Below are 27,891 nucleotides of genomic sequence, written 5' to 3' on the forward strand. Positions count from 1 at the left end.
GTCATTATTAATTGTCATTAATGAAAGATAAAATGCAGCATTTGTGTTTGTTTCAGAGCATAAATGATCAGAACAAGGCTGAAGAACGCTTTTATTGAAAGATACTTCCAAAACAAGTAAAACGGTCAGATATGCGATAAATCCAGTATTATTGGTGGGTGCTTGAAACAAATGATATCATAAATATGGAATTTCAGTAAAGACAGCTTCCACATAGGAAAATAGCTTAATTGATCAGTACACGCTCTATACTCTTTTGCAAATGTAAATATGTTTCAACCATTCTAAGTTAACCTTTCTTTTGGCCCTGTGTATTTACATAACATGCTTCAAACTAGACAGCCCCTTCTTGACTTGTGTCACAATACCCTTAAGTCTGCATCCCAGAGACTATGTATTCTTTAAAAAAAAAGTCTATACAAAGGACAAAAAATACAAATATACATCAATCAATTAACTTATATTAGACAATAACTGATCATCGGATAGAAATAAAATTTTAAAATCAAATCTGAGAAGACCTGGAAAATATCATGGTTTGTTATTGTTGTGAAGGTAATTTAGTGAAAAAAAAAAAACTGTTGTTGACAACTAATTCATAATGTTTGATTTCTTGTGATTATCCTAAATACAAAACATAAAAAAATAAGATTGAAATTAAACTTCACAAAAACAAACCTTTTAAGAATCTATCACATGAGCTAACTGTTATTATTCAGATTCTTTGTGCAGGTATTGTTGTTCTCCGGATGATTCAAACAATGCAGAAGATATATCAGTAGATGATATGCTAACAGATTCAAGTCATTACATTTGACAGAATTTTCAGTTTCAACCACTTTTCAACAAGTAAGAAAATTGAATATCTTTTTAAAAGCTGAATTAATGCAGATCCTCTTCAGGGTCATTACCTTGCACCAATTCCACGTCTCAAAGATGACCTGCAAAAATGGATAAAGATTTCTATTTTAAAAAGTGCCCAAAATTGTTCATTTATAAATTGTTGCTTCATGAGTACATTTGTAAAAAAAAAAAACTGCAGTTGTATATATTTGCAATATGCAGTATGTAGTTGCAATTGTAGATGATAGCCATTGCCAATTGCCAAAGCAGGTAGTGAATTTAACATCATTAAAACTCTAACCTCGTTTCCAAGTGGACCTCTACATGATGAGACATGGTATGTGTATGACTCACAGCATTTCATCCAAAAGCCTAAGACATGGCTTCCTTAAGCACACGGATCATTAACTACCATCAGATAACCAGTGTTTACATTCTTACAACATACTATTTAAGCCAGATCAGATGATCCCACATCAGCAGTTCTCCACTTGGCCACTCCATTTGCGGGCCATGGCGCCACAATGTGTATGTAGGTGGATGACATAAGTGTTTGCTTACAGCTAGTCCTATCTCATATTCTTGGCTAACCGATGGCGAGATAATTAGCCATGCAAAGCTGTTGACTGTTGGCTGAAAGGCTCTTGTCAACAACCCTCTTCTGAAGCCCTTATCTGCTCCAGAAATGTAGAGGGCATGCAACTACACCATGTGAGACTATTCAATATCCAGGACCCAGAAACATGATCAGCACAACTTATCTTCTCATAAAATCCCACGTGCAGGTGATCAGATACATTGAGAATTATTTATAACTTGTTTATTTGGGTTATTAAGTGTTCCTGGGTTATTAAGTGTTCCCATTGAATATGCAACTTATATAACAAACACTGTTTCCTTTCTCATTGCAGTGGTCTGAGTAGATGTGTACTGTGTGGTAGATGTGAAGTCTATGTCGCACACCTGAACGTAATTCTTTGTGATCATTCAAGAGATTTACTTTTAACCAGAAGGTTGGCAGTGCTCTTTGCTTTTCCGGACGTGAATTGGATGACACCAGTCATGTCCGCCGACATCTGCCTGAGGGTGAGTCTGTGGACCGTGCCCATCTTCTCCACTAGGACCCGAGGGCCAGGCTGCAGGCTCTCCCCGTTGAGGGTCCACACCGGGGGCTTTGTCACCGGCATGGACACCTCACACTCAAAGTAGGCCTCGTCTGGAGCCACCACCTCCACGTCTTGCAATTCTCGGACCATCAGCAGAGACTGGGCTGTGAGTCCACGGAAGAAAAGGATGGATTTATTGCAAAGGTGAAAGTTGCAGTTTGAGTCATTACCGATGGACACAGGGCCTATTACACGTTAAGCTTTTAGTTCAACAAGCAACTAGAGTCATTGGAGGAGTCGTCACTAGAGGGCAGTGTAATGACTGTGAAACAGCTATGTCCATTAATGTTCCAAGGAATGGTTTGTGTCAGAAGTGTGTACTCCATTTTAAGAGACCATTAGTTCAACCATCTGGATTAACGAATTAGCACAATTCCTAAACTGGAAGTTGCAACTACTGGGTGTAATCACCCCTCACAGTGCAAGGGTAAGATAAGAATAGACACTGAAAACACTTTAAATTATGTTTCTGCTCCAAACAACACTTCTACAGAATGTGTTGTAGGTTATATTGAAATACATGCACCATACTGATACTGCTGCAATACTCAAAATACTGCCTCATCCACTTACCTTCTACTGTCAGTTTGGCAGAGCATGTATAATCTCCAACCTGGACACTGTAAGTGCCCTCGTCCTCTAACGCCACCTGCTGGATGACGAGCTTCCGGTAGCAGCCCTCACTGCAGATCTCAAAGCGATCGGAGGGCAGGATCACATTGCTGCCTTTGTACCAGCGGATGCTGCACCGGGGATTGGACACGGAGCAGTCCATAATGACGCGGCTCTTTTCCAGAGCAGTTTTGTCCTGAAGTGGCTGAACTATGTTTACTGGAAGTTCTTTTGGAAATGAGATAAATAACAAATAAGTAAACAAACAGAAAAACTAACAAAAAAAATGGAACAACAAAATAACAGTTTAAGCTTTATCTAATTACTGAATACTTTCATAAAGATTTTTACACAAAATACAATTTCTAAATTTCCTTTTTCTTATTTTGGTTGGGATCACCTTGTCCCTTTGCAACTGTTGGCTTGAAGTTAAAGCGGTTCTGCTAAAAGGCTGTGATCTAAATTGAAAAATGCTGTTGGGTAAGAGCTTGTCAGAAACATCATAAAGAGATTTATGGTACCCTCTACTTCCAGGTAGGCTGTGGACTCGATATTTTTGGCGACAAATTTGATCTCCCCGGAGTCCTCTCCCTTGACGTTGCACATCAGGAGGAAGTGTTTGGCTCCTGTTCATAGCGTAAGGGACTACGGTTAGACTAGGCACTACATCATCTGAAACATATGTTTCACATTAACATTGCTAAAAAAAGGAGGTGGAAAAATAAAATATGTGTAACGACCTTCCTGTCGGATCTTGATGGTGCTGGAGGGTTTGATCTTCTCGCCGTTTTTGATCCACTCTCCCATTACGCTGTCTAGAGAGAGCTCAACCATGAACACTGCGTTCTCATCCTCCTGAATGTCCTGATCCTCCAGACCCTGGATGACCTCCAGCGCAGGTTCTGTTCAAACAAACAAAAACAAGGAAATAAAATAAATTACGAAAAGACTACATTCATATTATAAATGTAAAATTACGGAAATGTATTATGCCATTATTGTTCACATTTATAAATAATAGAGTAATTTGTTTAATTATATTCAAATACAGTTTGAAGTTACATTTTATTTTAAATTAGGTTTATAAGGTGTAAAAATAATGTTTTAGTATTAAGCTTAACTTTTATGTTAAACTTTAAATATGAAATTATATTTGATGTAAAATCTTTTTCACTGGCCCTCAGAACTTTCTCAATACTGTTTTCATTTCATTATTACCAGCTGATGGCAGTATTGTACCATTGTACTGACATACAAACTGAAATGCCTACACATGGTGGAGCCGTATTGATACGTAACACAGTTACAGTGCACAGTTATATTAAAAAGTATTACCAAATACTTCCAAGGAGCAGCTGGTACTGATGTCTCCAGCATCGCACATGTAAACACCCGAATCGTCCATCTCACACTTAAGGATCTGAAAGAAACGCTTCCGACCCATGGAATAAATTCGATGATTCTTGCCAGGCTTCATTTCCACACCATCCTGCAGTTCAGAGGAAACACATTAGTTAGTCCTCATACTTCAAATGGCACATCAGCTATGGGACATCCGTGGTACATCTGTAAGACCAAAAAACTATGCTGTGTAAAATTCACTATTGTTATTGTGGAAAATCAGTATAACAATATCAAGAATATGAGATGCTGTAAGCACACAGGAAGAAAAATACAGATGGTTTATTTGTTTTACCTTCATCCACTTAACTTCTATATTATGCCTTGATAGTTCACACTCAATGGTAACGGCTGAGGCCTCTGGGAATCTTACATCCTCAAGCTTTTTCAGAATGGTTACTGGAGGTTCTGAAACGCACACACACACACACACACAGACAAACAAGTATGGGACACTGCAGTACTAAATATGAAATCATAACAGCACCTGACATCTTTGTGTAGTGTAGCTCATGATATCCCGGTGACAACTTGTTATGTAAGAAATAGTTTAACATCATTAAGGCCAGGTCACTGAATCTGGTAGCCTATATCTTACAGCGATGTCTCCCTCTGGAGTCCCTTGGAGTCGCTCCATCATGACCGAATCTGCTCCATCACACTCCCTGCAAGGGCTCCTTGTATAGCAATCACATGGAGATGATCGTATTTATACTATTGTCATCCACACTGACAGGTCCCCGACTATGAGGGATAAGCGCTACTGACTGACTTTACATAGCAGAGATGACCTTACACTCTGGACTTATGCTTGTGAATGCTTCAAAAGTTTCAGTAGCCTTAATCTGATCATGTGATGTGGGGGCTTTTTTATATCGGTAACCTGAGGCAAAGCAAGAGTGGTAGCGCGGCCAGTGGCGCCCCATGCCATTGTCCTGCCATCAGCGACTGAAATCCAATCCCTTTTCAGGGCTTACATTATGGCTCAGCGCTCTTTTACCCTCCGTTGCTGGCATGGGAATGTTATTTCCAATGTGTAGCTTTTCAGTTGCTCTGTGGGTAGGGGTGTCCTATAACTCTGGTGAGTGAGGGACTGAAGCCTGCCTCTCCACTGATGTTTACATTGACTGCTGTTGTGTTGCCATATGCCAGTAACAGTGTTTGCAGTAGATGATATTAACAGCTATGCATTGCAGTCTTCTCTCTTTCATGTTGCACAAATGTGTTTGTTTCCTAGACAGATCTATTTGAACATATTAGCATTTTTCTCTGCTATTTTTAAACTATCTATCCATATTGATTATTTCAATAAACAAGTCTAGTGTTTATAGCTCACTCTTTTACACTTTTCGTTTACAACCTGTTTTGTTTAGTCATTGCTTGGAAACATTAACTAGAATGTTGTTTTCCTTAACCTATGAAGATTGTTGTCAGCAAAGTTCCCATCTTTATGGTTGCCTGTAGGCATACCCATGGTGACATTTACCCATAATTTGTTGACAAGTTCTTTATAAATAGATTAACAGTTATTAATATCTTAACATAGCTACATAGCTTCTGCTTCACCATAGGTCTATATGCCTCTGCTGAAACAGTTAGAGGAACGTAGGTGTCGGTGTGGCCCATAGCGAAGCACACTGAATAACAGTCCAACTTTTGCTCTATGTTAGATGTGGGTGACATTGCTATAATGGTTGTGCGTATTACCTTTCACAGTAAGTCTTGCCGACGTTTTAACATTCTCAGTGGAGAACATGTAGGTACCCGTGTCCTCTAGGGTGAGGTTGGAGATGGTGAGGCTGTGCACACGGCCCTTGTTGCTCATGCGCCAATGGTTGTTGGTCTTCAGGCGGGCTCCGTCTTTCTGCCATGCTGCCTCTACGTTGCAGTGGGACAGTTCCACCTCAAATGAGGCCGTCTCACGCTCAAAAGTCTGGATTTCGCTCAGACCCTTGCGAATTTTTATTTTCCTTGCTGGGGAGTGGGGATAATTTAAATGATTTGTTAGTATATAGATTTATCATTGAATGTATGATATTAATATTTTCATACAATAAAACGAGGCAAATGAAAGACAGGGGTATAACTGCCAAATCTCAACCTGATAGCTGAACAACTTGAAAGGTCTGCCATTACTGACAGGGAGTTAAAAACTTTTTTTGTTGTTGCTGACATTGATTTCAAACCAGACATACATTCCCCATGGAATAGATTGGTTTATTTTTGAGAGTTGGTGACACCACCAGAGATTTTCAAAGCCAGTGCATAAATTTAGCTGCAATGAAAAGAGATCCAAATTCACCAGAGGTGCCAACAGCCATCAAAGCACAGACTTTCCTCCAACTGACTGCTTTATCGCAACAGAGGTATAACAGCAATATAATACAACATCTTCAAAACACTAAATGTATTGCTCTACGTGTGTACAACAGAGGCTATTTCCTTTTAGATTTTTAGACATAAAATGACATGTGTAAATTCAGGTTAGAGTTACTATCAAAGATACTATCAGTAAATGGACCATGACCTGAGTAACTCCTGAAACAGAGAAAAATACTTAAAATACTCATGTGATAATATCTACATTTTCACAGCAAAGCAAAGTGGCTTAAGAGGTTACTCAACAAGGACATCTTCTTGCTCTCAGTCTGGTTCTCATTTGACATGCTTAATTGAATTATCCCTGCCTCTCTGATCTCATGTCAATATAGAATTCTGCTCCCTGGGAATCAGTAGATCGACTATCAGTCACCTGTTGGTGGCCGTCACAGCCAGAGAACAAGTGTCAAAGAAGGAGCAGGCTCTTGCTCATATTACTCCGACTCAGATCGTATTTGTTTGAAAAAAAAAAAAACAAACAAACAAAAAAAACCGCCAGTCAAGTCGAGGCAGCGGCATCTCTGGCAACCGCGGTAAACAAACAACAACAGTGCACAGTGAGAAGGCGACCTGGCACGAGTGTACTCACGTTCCACGCTGAGCTTTGCCTGCGCGCGGTCGTGGAGCGTTTCACAGCTGTACGTTCCACGGTCAGAGAGGGCGAGCTTGTGGATGGTCAGGCTACGCTTCCTGTCGATCTGTTTCAGGGTGAACTTGGGTCCGGCTTGTATAACCAACCCGTGTCTCATCCACTGCACCTCGCCGCAGTCCAGGCTGACCTCCACCTCCAGCGTGGTCTCCCCAAACTCCTCAGCCACCACGTCCTCCATACTCTTGGTAAACATCACCTGTGCCTCTGAACACATGCACCTCAGAACATGTAATACTCACCACAATTATATTCAAATTACATCCGCTAGTTCTCATTTTGAAGGACGAGTGCATTGAAAAGGTAGTAGAGAGTCTACAACAAGCAGGCTAACTGACTAATAACCAACAGACTTGCCCTGCAAACACCAAAAATAGCACAGCTAGCTTCGTGACTGATGTAGGCTATTGCTGCAGTATACTGAACGTGAACAACATTTATATTTATAATGTACATTAATATACATTGAAATGAAAACAATGGCATTTAATTTAGAAAGACTACTCCATTAAATAGTTTAGAAGAGCATTATTGTACTCAATGCGCAACGCTTTTACAAACGGGTAATTTTATTGGGCTGTGTGTTACATAGTAGTACCACTTGTGTCTGTCAGTTAACAGTGGAATCCAAACCGGAGAAGCTGCTAAGCGCAAGCCATCACAGGCACCTTTTCAACAATTCTGGCATGTCTGAGAGGGTCATTATTTATCCCAAATGTTCACCACTGCTTTCACCACAGTATCAAGGGGAACAGTATCCCCAAATAAGTCCCTTACAGTTAGCAAAATGTTTAACCCTCTGGGGACAATATAATATATTATGTATATATTTTTTTTCTTGTTGTCAATATGCCTTTAAAGCTCCGTAAGTTTTTGTCCTAGAGTCATAAAAAGAACACCCCCAGAAACCTCACTGTAGTTGAGATCATGAAGGATTTTGTGAGCACACAAGGTTTCGATTGCATAAGTGAGTCTTAGACGCCAAAATATAAGGATCATGTTGCACTGCATGCATCAGGCATAGTATGTTAAGACAGTGAGAGTGTGTTTGATGGGACCTCACCTTGCACTTGAAGACTAGCCTTGGACACCACACCTTCTGCTTCTGCGGTCACCCTGGAGGTGTCTGTGACCTGGCAGTTATGGATATGAAGAGTGTGGGACAGGCTGCTGCTAGACATGGTGAACCTCTCATCTGCAACTATGGGCTTGTCGTTCATGCACCACACCAGTTTAGCGTCTTCAGGCGACAGGACACATTTGAATGTGGCATCCTCTCCCTCCATGACAGTAATGTTGTGCAGCTCAGCAATAAACTCCACAACACGAGGCTCTGTGGATTGGACCAAAATAGAAGAGCAAATGCTAATAAGCAAATGCTAATTTTACTTAGAAAATGGCCAACAACCAACAAAACATGTTTTCTGGCAACTTTTCACTTACTTTTCACTTCAACAGTTGCACATGTTCTCTCGTCTTTGGATTCACAGGTGTAAACTCCAGCGTCCTCCAATGTGACATTATGTATTGTGAGGCTCCTTTCACAGCCATTGGTTCTGATCGTAAAGCGACGGCTGGGGGTTATCTCCTTATTATCCTTGAGCCACTGGACGTCTCCACTCGGCTTGTAGAGCTCACATCGCAAAATGAGGTCGCTATCCTTGAGGCCGATTGCATTTTCCAGAGGCTTGGCAAATTTCACCTTTAGTTCTAATTTCAAAACATTTGTACGGTTCAGTGTTACATTAGAATAACAGAATGTCAAGAGAAAGCTAACCAGCTTCATATAAGGATGATATTGTTTCTCTAAACCTACCTTTGACAAGCAAAATGAAGTCTATCCCATCTGTGGTTGCATCACACAGAAATGTACCGCAGTCTGACTTCTTCACTGGGTCAATGATGAGGTAACAATTTTTTCCATCTGTGCTTGTTTGGAAACGACTGCCCATGATAGGCTCCTTGTCTTTCAACCAACGAACTTTGGCTTTCTCCTTATTCACCTTGGCACAAAGTGTTACCCTGTCATTCTCACAGGTGACAATCTTGTTCTCTTCTTCTTTATTGACAAACTTTGTGGGTGGCTCTAAAAGACAGCAGTGGAAACAAATGTTACAATTACAAAAATATAAACACACACACACACACACACACACACACACACACACACACCTGTGTTGGTGAGGCAGAAATGTACACTGTATCCCAGTATTTATTAAATCACCATTTTATTACCTTGGACTTTCACCAAGATTATCATTTTGTCATCCACGGCATCGCACATGTATTCCCCCTTGTCTGAGAGTTCAAGGCATGTAAGGACAAGCTTCCTCACTGTCCCTCGACTTTCTATGTGTGTTCGCGAGTCTGGTTTCAGTAACCTCCCGTCGCAGTACCATTCAACCGGCGCATTAGACCGAGACATCTCACACTCCAATATCAGGTCATCTCCTGCTACCAGGCTATGATGTTCGGGGTGTTCTGAATTTCCTAGAATGGTCACTGGAGGCTCTGGACAATGAAACAACAGTCTGATTTGTGTCTTAACCCCACTGAGAGAAAGACACTGATGCCGTAAGTGAGTGAATCCCTACCTGTCTACTGCATGAGGCCGTTTTAGGCTAAGAATTATGGAGCTAATACATCTCTAAAAGCCAAAAAAATGTTTGGAGCAAGTTAAGTTGAGATTGCACAAAATGACCATGACATACCTTGCACTGTAACAGAGAACTGAACTTTGTCATCTTTCGCATTACAAATGAACTCTCCAGCGTCAGTAATCTCAGCGTTTAAGATGACCAGGGTTCGAAACGCTCCCTCAGCCTCACATGACACACGCTCACTCTCCACAATCGTCTCGTTGTCCTTGTACCAGACGACAATTCCATTAGACCGAGACAGCTCACACTTCAACACAATGTCATCAGGTGTGACAATATTCTTTTCTGTCTCGATCTGGTCCTTTCTCAGGATTTGAATAGGTGCCTCTGGAACCATCAGATAAAATAAATGGACTAATATTATTATCTGATGCAGAGGTGGACATTAAAAAGTAGCATTTGTTGGAAATTACTATTACCTGTGACACTGACGTGGAAGTCCATGACATCATCCTTTGCATCGCACATGTATTGGCCAGCATCCTCCAGCGTAGCTGACTGGATGGCTAACTGCCGATTCAGGCCATCTTCAGATATGGTGACTTTAGCGTTTTCTTCAATCTCCTCCCCATTCTTCTTCCAGGTCACTTCAGCATTTGGTCTTGATACTTCACAGTCCAGTAAAATAGGGTCGCCCACAAAGATGTCCACTCCACAGGCCATTTTTCTTGGACGGATAAACCTCACCGGAGGTTCTGTGTGAGGAAGAGGAAGAAGGCAAAGCCTCTTACCATGTGCAAAGGCAAAATTGTGCTAAAACAGAATAATCAGGAAGACTGACAGGAAGAGACCAAAATTTAAAATAACAATTTCTTAGGTACAGTATAGTGTGTTTTAATGTAAGATAACAAAAATGTACCTGCAATGTTTACAAAGAATGATACTGAATCGTCACCAGTATCGCACGCATATTCAGCAGAATCTTTGACAGTGGTCTCTGGGATGATAAGTCTCCTATAGACTCCATCCACCTCCAGGATAAGATTATCATTTTCCTCCACCTCAAGCCCATCACGATACCACCGAACAACTGCATTGGCTCTGGAGATCTCGCAACTTAACACCATCCTCTCTGCATTCTGCTGACAAAGTTCCATTTGGGACTGGCTTGGAGATACTATACGCACAGGAGGCTCTGCAAGAGGAACATTTGTGATTTTCTGTTCATTTCAGAGTTGAAATTAATTTGACCATGATTTATTTTTAGCAATCCTGAGAAAGTAGAATGTATTGCTATTTGAATTGTATTTACAATATCAGCCATGGAGGATGTTGATTTTGAATACCTGTTATGTTCAGCTGGAAGAATATTCTGTCATCGGCTGTATCACAAACATATTCCCCAGAATCCTCTACACCACTGCGGAGAATCTTGAGTCTTCTGTACGGCCCTTCTGTCTTCAATTTGATATTCTCACTGTCCTGCAACTTCTGGCCATCTTTGAACCAAGTCACAGAAGCATTGGGCCTGGAGAGTTCACAGCTTAGCACTATCTCCTCTGGGACATGACGGTCCAGGTGGACATCTTCTTTTGGGTAGACGATCTTAACTGGTGGCTCTGGAGGAATACAGTATGTTAGTGAAATATCTTTGATAGCACAGTTTACCATCCTGTGTTTCAATTTTCAATTGCAATTTGCTCCATACCTCTTACGTTGACCTTGAACATCAAAGCACTGTCTCCTGCACGGCATGTATACGTTCCAGAGTCTGATAGTTGTGACGCCTGGATGAGAAGCTTGCGTACTGTGCTTTCTGTCTCTATTGAGGTATTGTCATCAGGCTGCACTTCAACTCCATCCTTATACCATTGTGTGATGGCATCAGGCCTTGACACCTCACATGACAAGGTGAGACATTCTTGTTCCACAATGTTCTTGTGGAGATCTTCCTCAGGGACGTAGACAAATGTCACCGGAGGTGCTGTGGAGAAGAATGATCACATTAGAACACATCTGATTGGGTTCCACCGTTTTCTGTGTGAGGGTTGGACGAGATTTGCATGAGTTAAGCATGATAAAAATGTTGAGCACTGGCAATGGCTGCTTGGGTAGCTCTGGAGAAATCAGTCTCCACTGTAGAAGCAAGAACAATGTAATAACTTGGTTAATGAAAGCTTTTTTGGTTTGTAGTGCAGTTAGAGTTGTGGGAAACATGGTCACATGACATTACATGCATTGATCGTCAAGTGGTGTTCTCTGAGGTCTGGCTAAAATGAAAAGAAGATGTCTAGTGGATGGCAACTAGAGATGACAAAAAAAAAAAACAGAAAGTTTTCATGAGCACTGAGCCACTTTGAGGAAAAGTGGTCCAGTATTAAAGAAATGGTTAAATGGCTGACAGAAGCAGCGGAATGAATCTCTCCGGGGATGGAAAGGAAGGCTTTTGTACGATGAAAATAGAATTAATAGGCTGCAACGGTACTGGTTAGTTTTGAGTATGACAAAAATGATCATTTTTGGCAAAGCTGTTGTATGTCACCTGTCACGTCCACATAAAATTCGCTGATATCATCAGCTGTTTTACAACTGTACAACCCCGAGCGTGAAAACTCGGCTGATTGGATAAGCAGTGTCCTCATGGTGCCCTTTGATTGGATGGAAATTCCCAACTGAGGCAGAAGCTGCTCTCCATCCTTGTACCACTGGACCAGCGCAGTAGGGTCTGAGGTCTCACAATGGAGAACAATAGGATGGCCTGCTTCAATGGACTTGCTCTTCTCAACCTCTGGAACAGCTGAGAACCTCACTGGCGGGGCTACAGGTGTTTCCATTCATTCAAAGAAATAATTTAATGATCACACTGAATACAGTTTTTTTATGTATCTTTCTGATCGGAAAAAAAAACACCAGTTTAATGTATGGCAAAATGGACCACCAACTGTGTGTGATTAAAGTTTTATGAGTTCTAGGTGTTAAATGAAATCACTACTGAAATGTATGAAACTGTCTAGTTTTATACTGCTTTATATCACACCTGGGATATGTTAAGATGCTACAAAAAGGGGGCATGTGATGCCACAAAAGACATAAGTAACATCCGTATCGAGAAAACAGAAGTGGATGGAGAGATTATCGAAAAACTATGTACATGTCCTTAATTTGGTGTGGATTTGTTTGGTTATTTACGATTAGATGGGAAACTGTAAAATATTCATCGAGCCAATTTTCAATCCGTTTAGGAGTGTCATTCTTGAGTATGTTTACACTACTGTTATAGGTTAAAGGTTTTAATTCTGGCAAACAGCATTTAGTGGATGAAGCGTTATTCGACACAATCGGTTAGTGGTTTTGAGAAAAGGTATATGCTCAAAATCACCTGCAACATCCACCTTGAATGCTATGCGATCATCCTCACACTGACAGCGGTACGCTCCCGAGTGACTCAACTCTGCTGATTGGATGATCAGTGTCCTGATGGTGCCCTCTGATAGGATGTCAAGACCAGTGAGAGGAAGGACTTGATGTTCATCCTTAAGCCAGGAAACCTGGGCAGTGGGGTCTGAGATCTCACACTGTAGTACAATGGGACATCCTGCTTCAACAAACTTGTTCCTTGCAACATCTGGAAGTGCTGAGAACCTCACAGGAACAGCTATGGGAATTTGGGGGGAAGGTTTAAAAGAGGGGTTTTGTGAAGATTTCGGTTACAAAGCACTAGAAAGGAAAATAAAATGGCCATTCAGTTAATGTCAAAAAAATCAAACATCAAAAGTAATTTCAAATAGATGATTGGCCTAGTGGAGGCACCAATCTGGGGAGAAATTAGCAGAAAAGAAAATGAATTTGACAAACGTTAGGACCTCACAGGCTACAAATCTGGCTGACAGTGTAGTGAAGTAATCACCTTGAACATCCACCTTGAATGAAACAGCATCATCAGCAACAGCACAGCTGTAATGCCCGGAGTCAGAGAGATGTGCTGATGCAACAATCAGTTTTCGCTCTTTTCCCTCTGTCTCCATAGTGAGTCCATGTTTCCCGGACAACTGTTCTCGATCCTTATACCAGCTGACCTCGGCCTTATGGTCTGAAATCCCACATTTGAGCACGATTGGCTGGCCTACTGTGACAGACTTGTTCCTTTCTACTTCTGGAAGTGGTATGAACCTTGGTGACGGAGCTACACAGGGTTGAGTAGCATAAAAAGGAAGGTTATGATGCTTGTTTAAGAAAAAGAAACAAACACATATGTAAGACAAATCATAAATTGAAACACAGTTGTCTGTCACCTTTGACATCCACATTAAATCTGATGGCATCATCTGCTGTCTTGCAGGTGTATATTCCAGTGTGTTGGACCTCAGCTGCTAGGACAGACAGCTTTCTCTTGGCACCCTCAGACAGAGTCTCAATTTCACCTTGGGGTTCCAGTTCTCTACCATCTTTGTACCAACTGACATGAGCAGCAGGATTTGATATCTCACACTGGAGTTCAAAAGGGCAGCCTGCTTCAATGCACTTGTTCTGCTTATCTTCAGGTATGGCACAGAACTTCACTGGCGGAGCTATGGATATTTTTGAATGTAATGGGACACTAGTCAAAAAGTGAAATATTTTTAAGTCATTTATACCATTGGGTATACTTAGCAGTATTCTGCAAGAAAGGTCTCAAATGAGCAGAATGAGCTTACAGGTTGAGGGAATACATTACTGTTGTCATATATAACATACTTTGTAATAATTGAACGGCTAATATACTGAAGACATGAGGTACACAATGGACTATCTAATAACAGAGCGGGGACAGTGCAAAAAGCATATATGTTCTCACTGTAATCACCCTGTAATACTGAAGTAATTGGACTTGGAGACCAAATACAAAATAAACACATATTTGCTAAAACTATGACACAGAAGGAATGTATCGAGTATAAGAGCGCAAGATTTAAGGATTGCACATTTTCAAAGCAAAAGACAGGAACACAGTGAAAACAAAGACAAAACAAGGGCATCAGTGTGGGGAGAGTAAGTCATTAAATACAACCGGGAAAGTTTGCTAGTATATTATTGTACAGTAAATGTCCAATTGTGTCAAGTACATAGTGTGTCTTTGCAGTCATGTTAAGGGAGGGAGTCTTCCGTTTTCTGAAGAACTACATTCAAGATTAAGAGGATTAAAAGATTAAGTCTGGTCACCTGTGTGTCATGTCCATGCTCACACATTAATGCACAAGATAAGACAGCTACAGACAACAAGCCTTTTTGTGGATTTCAGTGACAACACATTTAAAGACAGAAAGATAAGATTATGTAGCGGCGATTAGATTAGATTTATCCCAAACAATAAAAATTTAAATCATTACGATAAACCACTATTGTGGTATTAATACTGATCTTTTTAGAGAGAGCTCCTGATGTAGATTTAAATGTAGTTTACTGAGGTGTGTATGTCTTTGCACGCCAACTAAACCAATCTAAGGGGTGGGGAATGCTCCATAATGGTTAGTCCTTGCTACAGTGCGCAGGTGGTTAGTGTTAATTAAGAGGGAGTTTACTACCATTCCGTGGATCTGTTTGGAATCACCTTTTATGTCCACGGCAAAGTGGAGTGCCGTGTCCTTAGTCTGACAACTGTACACTCCACTGTGAGATGGCCCTGCTGCTTGGACAACAAGAGTTCTGAGAGTGCCCTCGGATAAGATGGCATTGCCACTTTGCGGGTGGAGTCTCACTCCATCCTTGTACCAGCAGACTTCAGTTGTAGGGTCTGAGATTTCACATCGCAGGGCAATAGGGCTGCCTGCCTCAATGGATTTGTTCTTCTCCACTTCGGGAATGGTGGAAAATTGCGGTGGGGGAGCTGAGGGGTTTAATTAAACACTCTTTAATTCAAACAAGTACTTTAAAAAAAATAGTATGTTTATAATTAGTTTATACATTTAAATAAATATTTTGTCACTGCTTTATTATAAAGTAATAATTGTAGGATTGTCATTTTATTATCAAGTAATATGCATTAAACTAAATGCTAAGTATTATGATAGAGCTAGACTTTTCAACAGAATTAAAGGGCATTGATTTTTTTTTATCATGATCAGTGATCAAGTTTCGGATATTACGGCTTAGTGCTAGAACACTGTAATCTGTAGAACAGAAATACACAGATGTTATAGTATTCAACAGACACCATCAACATGAAGCATTAAGTCTAAATAACTCAGCAGCTTTGAACACAGCATGAGTTTATATTGTAATGTATGTTTAAGTTATTATAATGGTTAAGCTTCGGTGTTCCGTTCTATATCAAATTCACAGACGCTGTAATTATTTAACTTTTGTCATAATCATTCAATTGAGTAAACTAGTTTTAAATCACCTTTGACATCCACCTTAAATATAATGACATCGTCCACAACCTTGCAGCTATATACCCCAGTATGACACAGCTGCGCTGATGGAATAATGAGTCTCCTAACGGTGGTCTCTGATTGGATAATAAATCCATTTTGAGGGAGGAGCTCAGTACCATCCTTGTACCAAAAGACTGGATCACTGGGGTTTGAGATCTCACACTGTAGTTCAATGGGGCAGCCAGCTTCAATGGACTTGTTCCTCTCAATCTCTGGGACATCTGCAATTGTCACTTGTGTGGCTAAAAAGTGTTTGAGTTTTTGGAAGAGATTGAAATTAACATCAGCAAAGTCTACGGTTTGATTTACGTGCTGACATATGATTTACGTACTGGTGTACATAGGCAACAAAACAATGACACAAAGCTAGAAGTGGTTAGTGGCTTTTTGTTTACGCAGAAAGAAAATATTAATTTTGTTACAACAAACAAAAAGCCTTGAGTCACCTTTGACGTCCTCATGAGACTGTTCTGTGTGCTCCAGGGTCTCACAGATGATGTCCTCTCTATGAGACACCATAGATGGTACGACCACCTTTTCTTCCACTGTGCCATGTGATTGCATTTCCAGTCTATCTTGCTGGAGAACATCTGTTCCATCATGTAATTCATCTCGGTGCAAGCCCACCTCAACAGTAGAATGTCCCGTGTCATAATCCTCTGATACAGGATTTTCTGCTTCATTGGATATCTGTCTCTCCACTTCAGAAGGTGCAGTAATATCCATTGAGGGAGCTGAGGATATTTCAGGAGATTTGTGTTACTATCACTAAATATGAAATAGGATTTGAAGGCTCCGTGCGATGAGAGTTTTGACAACAGAGATGAATTATGGCGTCATTAATTTGATGTAATCACGCAATGTTGTAATTGGATGTTTTAAGGTTTAAAGATGACTGTGGTTTTGACTTACATATCTGATGTACACTTTGGTTACACGATGAAAATACTGCTCACTGCATACAATTAATCTGTTTTACTAAAACACAATAGCTTTTTACATTATTTTGATTCAAATTGAAATTTTAATCCTAAATTAAGAATGAGTTAGAGTTGTTAAATGAAAGGACTGCCAATAAAGCATTTCTACAATATGGGCTCACACCATTGCCACTTTGTGGTTGAGCTAACTATTTAAATCACCTTCAACATCCACCTTAAGTGTTTTGACATCGTCATCCTCATGACAGTCTTTCAAGGGCCACACCTCTTCTGATTGCCCTGTGTGTGTTTGCTCAGTTGTTGAATTAATTGGCAATTGTTGAGGTTGTTCTTCATCTGTGTACTTGTCAACAGGACTTGTGGTTGGATGTGACATCTCACAGTCAACATTTTGTGGACTTCTTTCTTCAATGGACCTGTACTTCTCAACTTCATGTATGACCGCAAATCTCATAGGTCCAGCTAGGCGTATTTGCATATATACAAAGAGAGGTTTTCAGTATTTCTGAAGTGTATTTCACAAAGTATTTTATAAGAGACTCAGGGAAGTAAATCCATGGGAAAGAAATGGAATTTAAAAGAAGCGACCACATGAATGCTGGTCTGACAACAGATTAAACACAGGTTAGGAAACAGTCAACAAGAATTTGGGTAAGTCACATTAAATCACATTCATTCACCTGTTGGCATCATTCATTGATTCATTCATTCACACACTAAGATATATAGAATCATAGTAATTGTGAAGCGGAGGAATGGTGCTCTGTATAGCATGGGAGCAAGACGGTATGACTCAAGCAAGGTCCTACAGTGACTACAAGCTTGGATGAATTCATGGTTGAGAGTCAGTTAAGAATGAAGATTTACATGTTTGCAGACTGGACATGAGTGTTAGTTTGGAAGACTTCAGGATTCTACAGACCAACCGATGTTGGATCACAAGACAACTTAGCGGAATATTAGTCTTTGGGGCTTTTTTTTTCTCTCAGGGATGGAAATGGTAACCAAGATGCATTTAAGGCATTTAAGGATGAGCATCTTTCAGGGAAGACCAGAGTAGCGCAAAAAACACCTTTTGAGGTTAGTGGCAGAAAGGCACGGGGGTTAAGTGTGCTAGGTTGAAGTAGTGTTTGATCACCTTTCCTGTCCACAGTGCACTGGATAGAGTCATCAGATATCTCACTGAGTGGATCAGAGTGAGAAGGCTCTGCTGTTTGGACAAAGCCACAGAGAAAACAATAAGCGGACGGTTCACCTCAACTAGGGTAATGCTCCTGTATTCTGAATTGAATATGTACAGTAGTGACACACACCACCTTTGATGTCCACATTAATTTGGAAGGCATCGTTTGCCTTGACGCTGTTGCATATCCCAGTCTGGGATAGCTCAGCCACACGGAGGTTTGTCAGTTTTCTCACAGCGCTCTCAGACGGAATCATAGTTCCAGCTTCATGTAGGAGCTCACTTCCGACTTTGTGCCAACAGACCTGCGCTGTGGATTCTGAGGACTCCCACTGGAGCACAGTGGTTACACTGGGGTCAACGCTCTCAATCCTCTCAACTTCAGCAGCAGCTTCGAATTTCACAGGCGGTGCTACAGGTGATCATTCAATCAGCAGTCAAGGGGGCAAAAAAAAAATTACTGATACGTTCTTTTTATAAGCAAAACTGAAAAAAAAGACATATCCAGCCATAAACAGAACAACCATATGCATACACTGTACTACAGTAGCTCCACTAACTACTTGTGTAGAGTCCAAATGCTACAGGCAGCTCACACATTGCTGGACTCGTAGAGTCAAAAAAGCTACAGAGCACACACATGGTTAGTCTATATAAAAATGATTTCAAGCAAAAATATCAAAAATCACCTTGATCTTGTACATCTAACTGGATGACACCATTCTCTTTCACACAGTTGTACTTTTCCGAGCCAGCGAGCTGTCTCGAGTGGACAACCACGGTCCTTGTACCCTCCGTTTTGCTTTGAGGTTCCGTTTTTGAGATGAGTTCTACTTCGTCCTTGTGCGAGCACACCATGGCAATAGGGTCTGAGATCTCACAATCTATCCCAGCTGGGGGGCCTTCATCAGGTAATTCACATTTTACAGCCTCTGGCAAGGCTGACAACTTCACTGGTTGAGCTGAGGATGATTCTTCGCATAATATTGGAATATAACAGTCGGGTTATACTTCTAAGTCCACATACAGATTACCCAGACTGACTTTTCTGTGACATCTCAGACCATTTGCCCAAAAAGCAAGTTAAATTAAGTAGTGCAAAACAAGTAACAATTTATGTTTTAAGTGCTCACACGTTGAGATGCAGACATAAGAGCCATAATCATCAACAGCAGCACAATAAGACAAAAGACAACACGAAAAGCTGCCACAGGTTAGTCATGTCTGGTTTGCCAAAGTGCACAGGTTACCTGTATGAACAAGTGTCTTAAAAAGCCACAAATCACCTTGGATATCCACAGTGAAGTGGACAGAGTCATCTGGTGTCTTACAGCTGTACAGTCCAGCATGGCACATCTCTGCCGACAGTACTGCCAGCCTTCTCATGGGACCATCGGACTGAGCATCCAGTCCCATCTTGGGAAGGAGTTCTCTGTCATCCTTATACCAACAGACCGTACCAGAGGGGTCTGACAGTTCGCATTGCAGCTGAAAAGGGCAGCCTGCTTCGACACATTTGCTTTTCTCATCTTCAGACACAGCCGCGAACCTCACTGGCTTAGCTATGGGGTGGTGATCCATGACAGAACCGATAAGAGTCAGAAGCAGAAGGATTTAGATATACTGGTCTGAGACATGACACACGCATTCTGAAAGAGAGAAAACTAAACCAAAATTCAGTGAACTGTGACAAGACATCAGTAGCAACAACAGCAAATGAAAGCATGTAAAAGCATATGAAGATTGAGGTACTGATCAGAAAATTGTAGAACAAGAGTATAATAGAACAAAACAGTGACACACATACAAAGCAATGGTCATTAGCGGTGTTAATGGGACAACACAAAGTTAATCAATATTACATCAAACAACAAAGATGAAAGTATCACCTCTGATCTCCACATGAAATTCGATGGCATCATCTTTGGTTGCGCAACTGTACACACCAGAGTCAGACCGTTCGGCAGACTCAATATGCAATGTCCTTAAGCTGCCCTTAGATTGGAATGCTAGTCCAGATTTCACACTGAGCTGCGTTCCGTCCTTATGCCAGAGGACGTGGGCAGTGGGGTCGGATACCTCACACTGAAGCGTGATGGGGCAGCCTGCCTCACTGCACTTTCTTCTCTCAGCTTCAGGGATAGCTGAGAACCTCACTGGAGGAGCTACAGATATTTTAAAATGTATTAAGATGGCATCTGTGGCAGTAAACTGTGCAATGCTAAGCTAATTGCAATGCTAAATACCATTTGCTAAATGTTGTAAAAAAAAACAACAAACTCTTGTACAATGAACAATGATATTGCGTTATTTCCTTTCCTTTCTGTAAGACAAAGATTATGGCATTTTCAGATTTCCTGCAACTGCAGGGGATACCAGCTGCCAACATTCAAGGTCATTGCTGTTAGTTGCTTTGCTAAATACATGTGTATTTGAGTTAATTTTGAGGGCCAACATAAAGTTTTGAGTCACCTTTGACATCCACATTGAACTGGACAGCATCGCCTTTTGTCTTGCAGCTGTACATTCCAGAATGGCAAAACTCAGCCGACTGGACAATGAGCGTTCTCTTAATGCCATCTGACTGGGTGCTTAGACCACTTTGTTGTTGGAGCTTTGTTCCATCTTTATACCAGAAGACCTGGGCAGTGGGATCTGAAAGCTCACACTGCAGTACAATGGGGCGTCCTACTTCAACAGACTTGCTTCTCACAGAATCAGGAAGCAGTGAGAACCTTGCAGGTGGGGCTACAGGTGTTTTCATTGATGGGTATGAGTAAAATATATGTGTGAGAATGTACATATAATCTCTTCACTCTTATAAATATACTGTACATATTCTCCTCAGGATTTGACTTACTTTGTACACAACTGAGATCATGTTTTGATCAATGCATGAGGGTGTTAGTAGTTTGTATTAGGAGACAAATACAACGGCACTCACCCTCTACTTCCACATTAAATCTGATGACGTCATCGATGGCATCACAGCTGTACACTCCTGAGTGAGAGAACTCTGCTGACTGGATGACAATCCTCCTCATGGTTCCCTCTGATTGGATGTGGAGGCCCTCGCCTGAATGTAATTCGACACCATTCTTGTACCAGTGGACTGGGGCGTCTGGGTCTGACAACTCGCAATACAGCACTATTGGGTTTCCAACTTCAATGAACTTGTTTCTATCCATCTCTGACAGGTGTGAAAATTTCACAAGTGGAGCTGGAGCAAGCAAGAATAAGGATAAATTATGACTAGTGACAGACTGTGGAATACCACCCTTGTTTATGTTAACTTGCATTTAATAAAACCTTGATTTGAGGGGATAAATACCTTGGATATACAGGGCAGCTGAATCTCTAATTCCATAGGCAATGAACGTTATTTCAGCACCATTATCTGTCTCTCGTACCCCACGTATGCGCAGGGACTGGTGGGTGCGTGTGCGCCGCATGGAGTATTGATCATCTTCCTGCAGTTGGGTGCCATTTAAGAACCATGTGCCAATGACAGAGGCAGACAGCTCAATAGAGAAACAGGCATCCTGGCCCTCTGGAACCAGAGCGTCCTGAAGAGGTGCTTGTATTCTTGCTACGGGAACTGAAAGAAACAGATAAATATGGTATATGTAATATTATTTTCAGGTTTTTACTCTCTTTTTCATTTATTTATTTATTTGTTTGCTTGCTTGTTTCTAATGGGGCTTGCAGTCACGATGTACTGCGTCTACTTTTAGACCATGTTGACATGTTAATTACCCAGATGAGCAGGGCAAGGGAACTCAACGTTGCCACTCCTTCCATACTTGTTGACGCTGCAAATGCGGAATCGGTAGTCGGCCTCGCATGGCACGCTATCGCCGAGGATCTCCACCGAGGTGGCTGAGTCAGTGGTAACGCACTGCAACCACTCCTGGGACCCCACCTCCTGCCTCTCCAGAACGTACCCCGAGGGGGGGTTCTTCCGGGAGTCAGGGGCGGGAACCCAGGAGAGGAGTGCTGCGTTGGCACGCTCCGTGTTTATCTGCACCCCCACTGGACAACTGGGTGGGCTGTGCCTCACCGCTGAAAAAGGGGGAACAGAGAAGCAGAAGTTCGATTTGGACTGATCTTAGGTTGTATCGGTCCACTTTATTATATTTTGTAATTAAGTGCAGGGATTGTCAAACTTTGTGGGGCCACTGATTTAGTGGCCACATTTTTATTACAATTTTACAAAAACTGAGTCACCTACACTCTAGGTCTAGATTCTAGCAACTGAGCACTGCAGTCTGGCATTGCCAACACAGTGGACTGCAAGATTAGAAAATGTAACGCAAAGTGATTGAGAACAAACCTTTCACCCGAAGCTGAGATGAAGTCTTTGATCTGCCCACATAAAAGGTCACTAGACCAGAATCTTGTGGTGTGGTGTTGACAAAGACCAAAATATGAGTTCTTCCGAAAGACTTGAGAATGGTTTGATGAGTCTCCCTTAGCTCTACTCCATCTTTGTACCAGTGGATATCCATCTCTTCCTCCTCTACCTCCACACAGAAGGCAGCATTTTCTCCCTCTAGAACATCCACTTTTCGGGGAAGTTTTCTGACAATTGTACCTTACAGGGCCAAAGTTAAAACATTAGAAAAGTAACACATACAAAAATCTGTAAAAATGAAACTTTGAATACTTGTAGCTTTGACAACACAAAAGCTAACTAAGTATACATGGACTATTCACCTTAAAGAATTGATGAGTAATGCATGTATCTTCACAGAATAAACATACTGGTATATGTTTATAATATCTGTATGTAATGTATTAAACGTGTTAACATGATCTAATTTATAATTTTGTGTGATCCACTGAGTTAGTGAAAAGTGTTTGGTGAGAACAAGTTGCGAGCTATCTGCTCTCTTTCAAAGCCAATTTATTGGCCGTCACATCACACATGACTATTTCCATCAGTGCCAGTTCACTGCATTGTGTCTCGAGCCAAGACAGTGCTGAAAACTTTTGGCAACGTTAAGGAAGTGTAAGTGTGTCGTATTAGATGTATTGCCCGTTAATTCACTTCTAGTAATTGACTGCAGGTTTGGACATTACCAAAATTGAGAGTGTATTGGGCTACTCCTTTTAAACGACAAGAAAATGATGTCGCTCAGTTTATTGAAAGTTACTCTGATTTAATGATTTATGAAGGGAATCTGAATGTTATGTTACGACACAAACCAGAACTAGATATCAAAAGCATTTACCTTTGACCGCTACCTCAGCGATGCTTCTCCCACCGTCTGCCATTTCACAAAGATAGATGCCGTCATCGTCGACCCCGATGTCACGGATTGTGAGTCTGCGCTTCGTGCCCCACTCCTCCATCCCATATTTGGCCCCTGGCTGCAGCCTCCTGTCCTCCAGGTACCATGTGATAGGAACAGAGTCCTCTGGCACCTCACACTCGAGAACTGCCAGGTCTCGCTCCCACACTTGTAGATCACAGAGCGGCTGCTTGAACCGCACAGGTGGCTCTAACAATGTCGATGAAGAGGAGACAGATTCACAAGGCTATTCTAGGCAATGAGGTATTACCTCAATGATGGCCACATGTCAGTAAAGGTCTCAGTTAGATCTCTAAGTGATTAAATAGGACGAGCAGAGATATAGCAGGCAACTTATTCAGCTATATTTCAAGTTCAAATGTAGTTTTATTGCTTTTCTACCTCAACGTCAATACAAATTATTTAAAAAGTATTTAAACAATGTTCACGACTTCCTTACCAGCCAGTAATTGCACCAATTTGCATAGCTGAAATGCAGCTCATAATAAAGTTAATACCACCGAAGCAAACAAGATAGATAGAATCAAGGGACAAGTGGTGTAATTTACATAAGCCATGGAAAGACTATGAACACCCTGAGGTGTTGGATTGAAAATAAACTGTTTGTAACTGATACCACCAGACAGTTGTAAAGGAAAGAATCTCAACTGCACATAGTAGCCACTATGTATTTAGCTGACTGTAGCTATCTCCTCAGCTCATATATGGGGAAGCAAAAGCTCTCTAATCATGTAATCTACTTTATCTACACACTGATTCTGTATTCCCTAGATACTCTCTAGATATCAGAAGCACCTGAATCCTGTACATGAAAATTTAATTTACCAGCTCACAGCTCTCAGAAGTTAAATATTTTTGTGTTCCCTGGCATTGGTACAATGTTGCATGCAAGTATTCAGCTTTGACTGTTCTGCAGACCATGTGAGAAATGTGATCCCACCTCCAGAGATTTTCATTACATGTGTGGCCCCCCAGACCTTCCAGAACCTAAGTGACTTTGCAGACATGGGACTGGATGGAATCCGCTTCATGTCAATGAGCCTTGCCTGTCCACGTCATTTAAACGCTCCCCGGGTGCACTTCACACAATTAAGACATCTCATTAAACTCACTGCAGATTACTAATTGGCGTTTTTGGCACACCATGCTCCGAATAATTGTCGAATCACAGAGGCCATGCATTTTTCAGGATGATTGATGGGATTATGGGGGTGCTTAAATGGTCTCTTTATTGTTGCCGCAGGCGTTAAAGGCAAAGAATGGCTACATTTTAAAGGCTCTATATAGTTTTTGTTGTGAAAATGCTCCTAGACCTATAGTGATGATGTAATTTTAAAGGAACAGTCAAATGTTTGTCTGTATTCCTGTGAATTTTGAGTCTTTGCTAGATATAGAAACTGCACAGGAAAATTGGGAATATTTATATCATACTCTTATGTCATAGAATCATTGTTGCAAGTCTTCAAAAATGTTTACCAACAAAAGCAAAAAAATATATTTGCAAAATTACTAATTACTGTATAAAAAATGTGCTGACATTGTGGTATTCAACAGAATTTCATTATCAACATTTCAAAATTGGCTATGGCACAAGGCAAATATATTACATGTAAGGCCAATACATTATTAAGAACATATTAAAGTTTAAAAATATATATTGGAATGTCCTTACCTTTCACAGATAGATGCACAGCGCTAAGAGTTTGTCCAGCAGTGTTTGATGCAGCACAGACATATACTCCATTGTCCTGTTGTTTGCAATAGAGTACCTTCAGAGTGAAGTATCCCTCTCTATCTTCATATAATAGATAGCGACGTCCAGAAATTATAAGCCTGCCATCTTTCCTCCATATTATTTCAGGTTTAGGTTTCCCTGTCACATAACAACGAAACTTGGCATGTTTTCCCTCAGTCACCGCAAACATTTTTACTTTGGTCGAGTTTGGCGGGTCCTCCTTCAGACGTGATGCGACCTGCCTCCCACCCCTCTGTTTCCCCTGATGGCCCTTCCAGTGTCCATTTGTGTAGCCATTTCTGTTTCCGTCATCGTCGTGTCCCGGGCCAGCATCCACCAGCAGCACAGCACCGGCCAGGCCCTCCCCAAACTCGTTCCTGGCCTTGCACGTGTACACGCCGCCGTCTGGCGCGCGGGCCTTGAAGAGCTTAAGCGTGAACCATCCCCCTTCCTGGTACCCTACACTGAAGTGGGTACTCTCGAAGATCTCATTCAGCTTCCTGCCGTCCTTCTCCCAAACGACCTCGGGACGTGGGTTGCCCCACAGCTTGCAGGAGAACACTGCGTCTTCACCCCGGGCGACCCGCGTGGAGAGCGGCTTGATGAGGAAACGAGGTTTGTTCTCCTCCCTCAGTTCAATCTCCTGAGCCTCTCCCTCTACTTTCAGAGTGGCTGCGGCATACGTTTCCCCAATGCAGTTCTTGGCCTTGCATATGTACTGGCCACTGTCCTCCGTTGTTGCCCCGGTGATAATGAGGTTGTATACATTGCCGTCCTCAAACACGCGGTAGCGTCCCTCTGGGTGGATCTGCTCGTTGTTCCTCTCCCATATGACTGCTGGACGAGGGTCCCCGCCGATCTGGCACTTCACCACGCCGTCTGTGCCCGTCTGCACCACCACAGGGCGAGGGTAGGCTAGAAAGCGGGGCGCACCTCCGAACACATCCATCTCCGCTCCTTACCCCACTGGCATGCAGCTCTGTGTCTCACAACCAGCTCGGTCGTCCACTTATGGATTGAATGAATATCTGAAAGAGAGTAAAATGGTCACTCATTATTATTTTCCCCAGGGAGCACATGAAAAAACATCAGCACTGTACTTTAAGTTGTTTTGGACAAACGTGTCACATAACATGAACACCAACATGTCACATAATGTTCTGAATATCCATATTCACGGCATGATCTTACCCCATTCTCCCCTACATGTAAGTGTAGAGTTTGTGATAAGTGTGCTTATGGCATTAATGTTTGTTATAAATGTCACACTGTGGATGATCTTTTCAGTTACCAAAATATGTGCAGATTGCAAACTGGCCTATTTAACTTTCAGTTGATACTACTTTTCAAAATAATTAGGGGGTATTTCTATCATTCATTTGTTAGTAATGGAATTAGGCAGAGAGGGACTGAAAAATAGTAGTTTTTTCTGGATGTGACATGAATGTTTCTTGAACATAGATGTAGATACAACTGAGTTGTGGTCCGTAAAAAAGAAACATAACCCTTGGTTGGTTGTATATTGTGTGCTTTTGCTCACTCCCTTTCCTCTGATTGTTAGAGAAAACCATAATACATGATCACTATTTACAACAACAACAAATAACTGCTTGTTTGACCTATCCACCCAGCCTTTCATTGCTGTTATCCAGCAGGTGTTCAAACATCCAGAATAGCCTAACCCAATAGCAGGCAATAAACTTTATTGGAAAAGTGATATCTCCGAAGTATGCCTTATGGAGGGTGCCCTGGCATGATAGGTGAACCTGCCGGTTTGGTAAGAGTATAACACTGACTAGTGGATAGGGCCAAACTGTGGGTTCTCCCAAGTGCTGGCGATTACATTTCAGCAAAGCATGTGTTCCCCAGAACTTTCGAAGATGTTTGAGAGAGGAGCCCCAGGCCAGTAGACTGGAGACTGAACTGCCTCTGGTCCTGTTGCGACAGCCCCGCCAGAACACATATCCAGCACAGCTGGTGCTGTATTTCAATGGGAAAGTGCTTAATATAGTCCGTCCTAAATAAAGACCTGCGAGGGGCATGTGTCAGGTATCACAAAGCACACCCTGGAACACGCGTGCACACACAAACACAGGCCTCACTTACAGTGCTTACACCCAGGGGACCTCACAGTCAAAATATGCTGAGCCTCCATCACACCCCTTTTGGCAGACTCATTTAAGAATTTAGACAGTAAATGTCATTGTCAAAATTAGATTTGTTTGTCATTTGCAATAAGGGAGCACGTATGACGCAGTTGTTTGTGTGTGCGTAAAATAGCGCAGTCTAGTTTGATTTCTTGTCATCAGATTTTTTTATGGTCGCCTTCTCAGGTTTGACTACGCTGAGGGGTACCTGCCAGAACGAGACGCTGATGACCCAGGTCTGTTTATCCAGTTTTGGAGAGAGCCGCAAGGGTTTCTGACACACAGCTGTCCTCTTTAGGAAGATGATCCCCAACCCAAGGGTTCTAGAGATCCATAAACTCCCACTAGGTATCCATCATGTCCATCTTAACCCCCCCCCCCCCCATCCCTTCACTAACTCTACTAACTAGTGCAAGATAGCATGAGGTTTCTGCATGTATTCTGCTTGTTTTTCCCAAGCTTGCCATATGCCATATTAGTTATGCTTGCCAAATGCCATACTCAGCA

General features: G+C 41.7%; 1 protein-coding gene across 9 annotated transcripts in view; it reads right to left on the bottom strand.

The window, feature by feature from the left end:
* Positions 1 to 74: 74 nt before the first annotated feature.
* The window catches only part of obsl1b (obscurin like cytoskeletal adaptor 1b), a 28,650-nt gene continuing 833 nt past the window's right edge, over positions 75 to 27,891 (bottom strand). Inside the window, exons 2-37 of one of the 9 annotated variants that reach the window (XM_031585742.1) lie at positions 25,175 to 26,265; positions 23,422 to 23,691; positions 22,521 to 22,781; positions 21,944 to 22,249; positions 21,519 to 21,785; positions 21,132 to 21,407; positions 20,660 to 20,935; positions 20,077 to 20,352; positions 19,474 to 19,749; positions 18,877 to 19,161; positions 18,318 to 18,599; positions 18,143 to 18,214; positions 16,510 to 16,797; positions 16,030 to 16,305; positions 15,238 to 15,513; positions 13,943 to 14,218; positions 13,558 to 13,833; positions 13,030 to 13,305; positions 11,359 to 11,634; positions 10,997 to 11,269; positions 10,570 to 10,845; positions 10,130 to 10,405; positions 9,762 to 10,037; positions 9,286 to 9,561; positions 8,867 to 9,136; positions 8,494 to 8,760; positions 8,114 to 8,383; positions 6,991 to 7,257; positions 5,730 to 5,996; positions 4,318 to 4,430; positions 3,957 to 4,110; positions 3,362 to 3,523; positions 3,143 to 3,247; positions 2,583 to 2,849; positions 1,844 to 2,113; positions 75 to 941 (exon numbers count right to left, since the gene is read on the bottom strand). In XM_031585742.1, the coding sequence (XP_031441602.1) occupies positions 931 to 941; positions 1,844 to 2,113; positions 2,583 to 2,849; positions 3,143 to 3,247; positions 3,362 to 3,523; positions 3,957 to 4,110; positions 4,318 to 4,430; positions 5,730 to 5,996; positions 6,991 to 7,257; positions 8,114 to 8,383; positions 8,494 to 8,760; positions 8,867 to 9,136; positions 9,286 to 9,561; positions 9,762 to 10,037; positions 10,130 to 10,405; positions 10,570 to 10,845; positions 10,997 to 11,269; positions 11,359 to 11,634; positions 13,030 to 13,305; positions 13,558 to 13,833; positions 13,943 to 14,218; positions 15,238 to 15,513; positions 16,030 to 16,305; positions 16,510 to 16,797; positions 18,143 to 18,214; positions 18,318 to 18,599; positions 18,877 to 19,161; positions 19,474 to 19,749; positions 20,077 to 20,352; positions 20,660 to 20,935; positions 21,132 to 21,407; positions 21,519 to 21,785; positions 21,944 to 22,249; positions 22,521 to 22,781; positions 23,422 to 23,691; positions 25,175 to 26,186 (9,603 nt within the window). In that variant the 5' untranslated portion in view covers positions 26,187 to 26,265 and the 3' untranslated portion in view covers positions 75 to 930. Of the gene's footprint in view, positions 942 to 1,806; positions 2,114 to 2,582; positions 2,850 to 3,142; positions 3,248 to 3,361; positions 3,524 to 3,956; positions 4,111 to 4,317; positions 4,431 to 5,729; positions 5,997 to 6,990; positions 7,258 to 8,113; positions 8,384 to 8,493; positions 8,761 to 8,866; positions 9,137 to 9,285; positions 9,562 to 9,761; positions 10,038 to 10,129; positions 10,406 to 10,569; positions 10,846 to 10,996; positions 11,270 to 11,358; positions 11,635 to 13,029; positions 13,306 to 13,557; positions 13,834 to 13,942; positions 14,219 to 15,237; positions 15,514 to 16,029; positions 16,306 to 16,509; positions 16,798 to 18,142; positions 18,215 to 18,317; positions 18,600 to 18,876; positions 19,162 to 19,473; positions 19,750 to 20,076; positions 20,353 to 20,659; positions 20,936 to 21,131; positions 21,408 to 21,518; positions 21,786 to 21,943; positions 22,250 to 22,520; positions 22,782 to 23,421; positions 23,692 to 25,174; positions 26,266 to 27,891 lie in introns of all 9 variants that reach the window. The other 8 variants (XM_031585741.1, XM_031585755.1, XM_031585748.1 and 5 more) reach the window with 8 other exon arrangements.

Source organism: Clupea harengus, chromosome 2 (genome assembly GCF_900700415.2).
Source record: "Clupea harengus chromosome 2, Ch_v2.0.2, whole genome shotgun sequence".
Lineage (NCBI taxonomy): Eukaryota > Metazoa > Chordata > Actinopteri > Clupeiformes > Clupeidae > Clupea > Clupea harengus.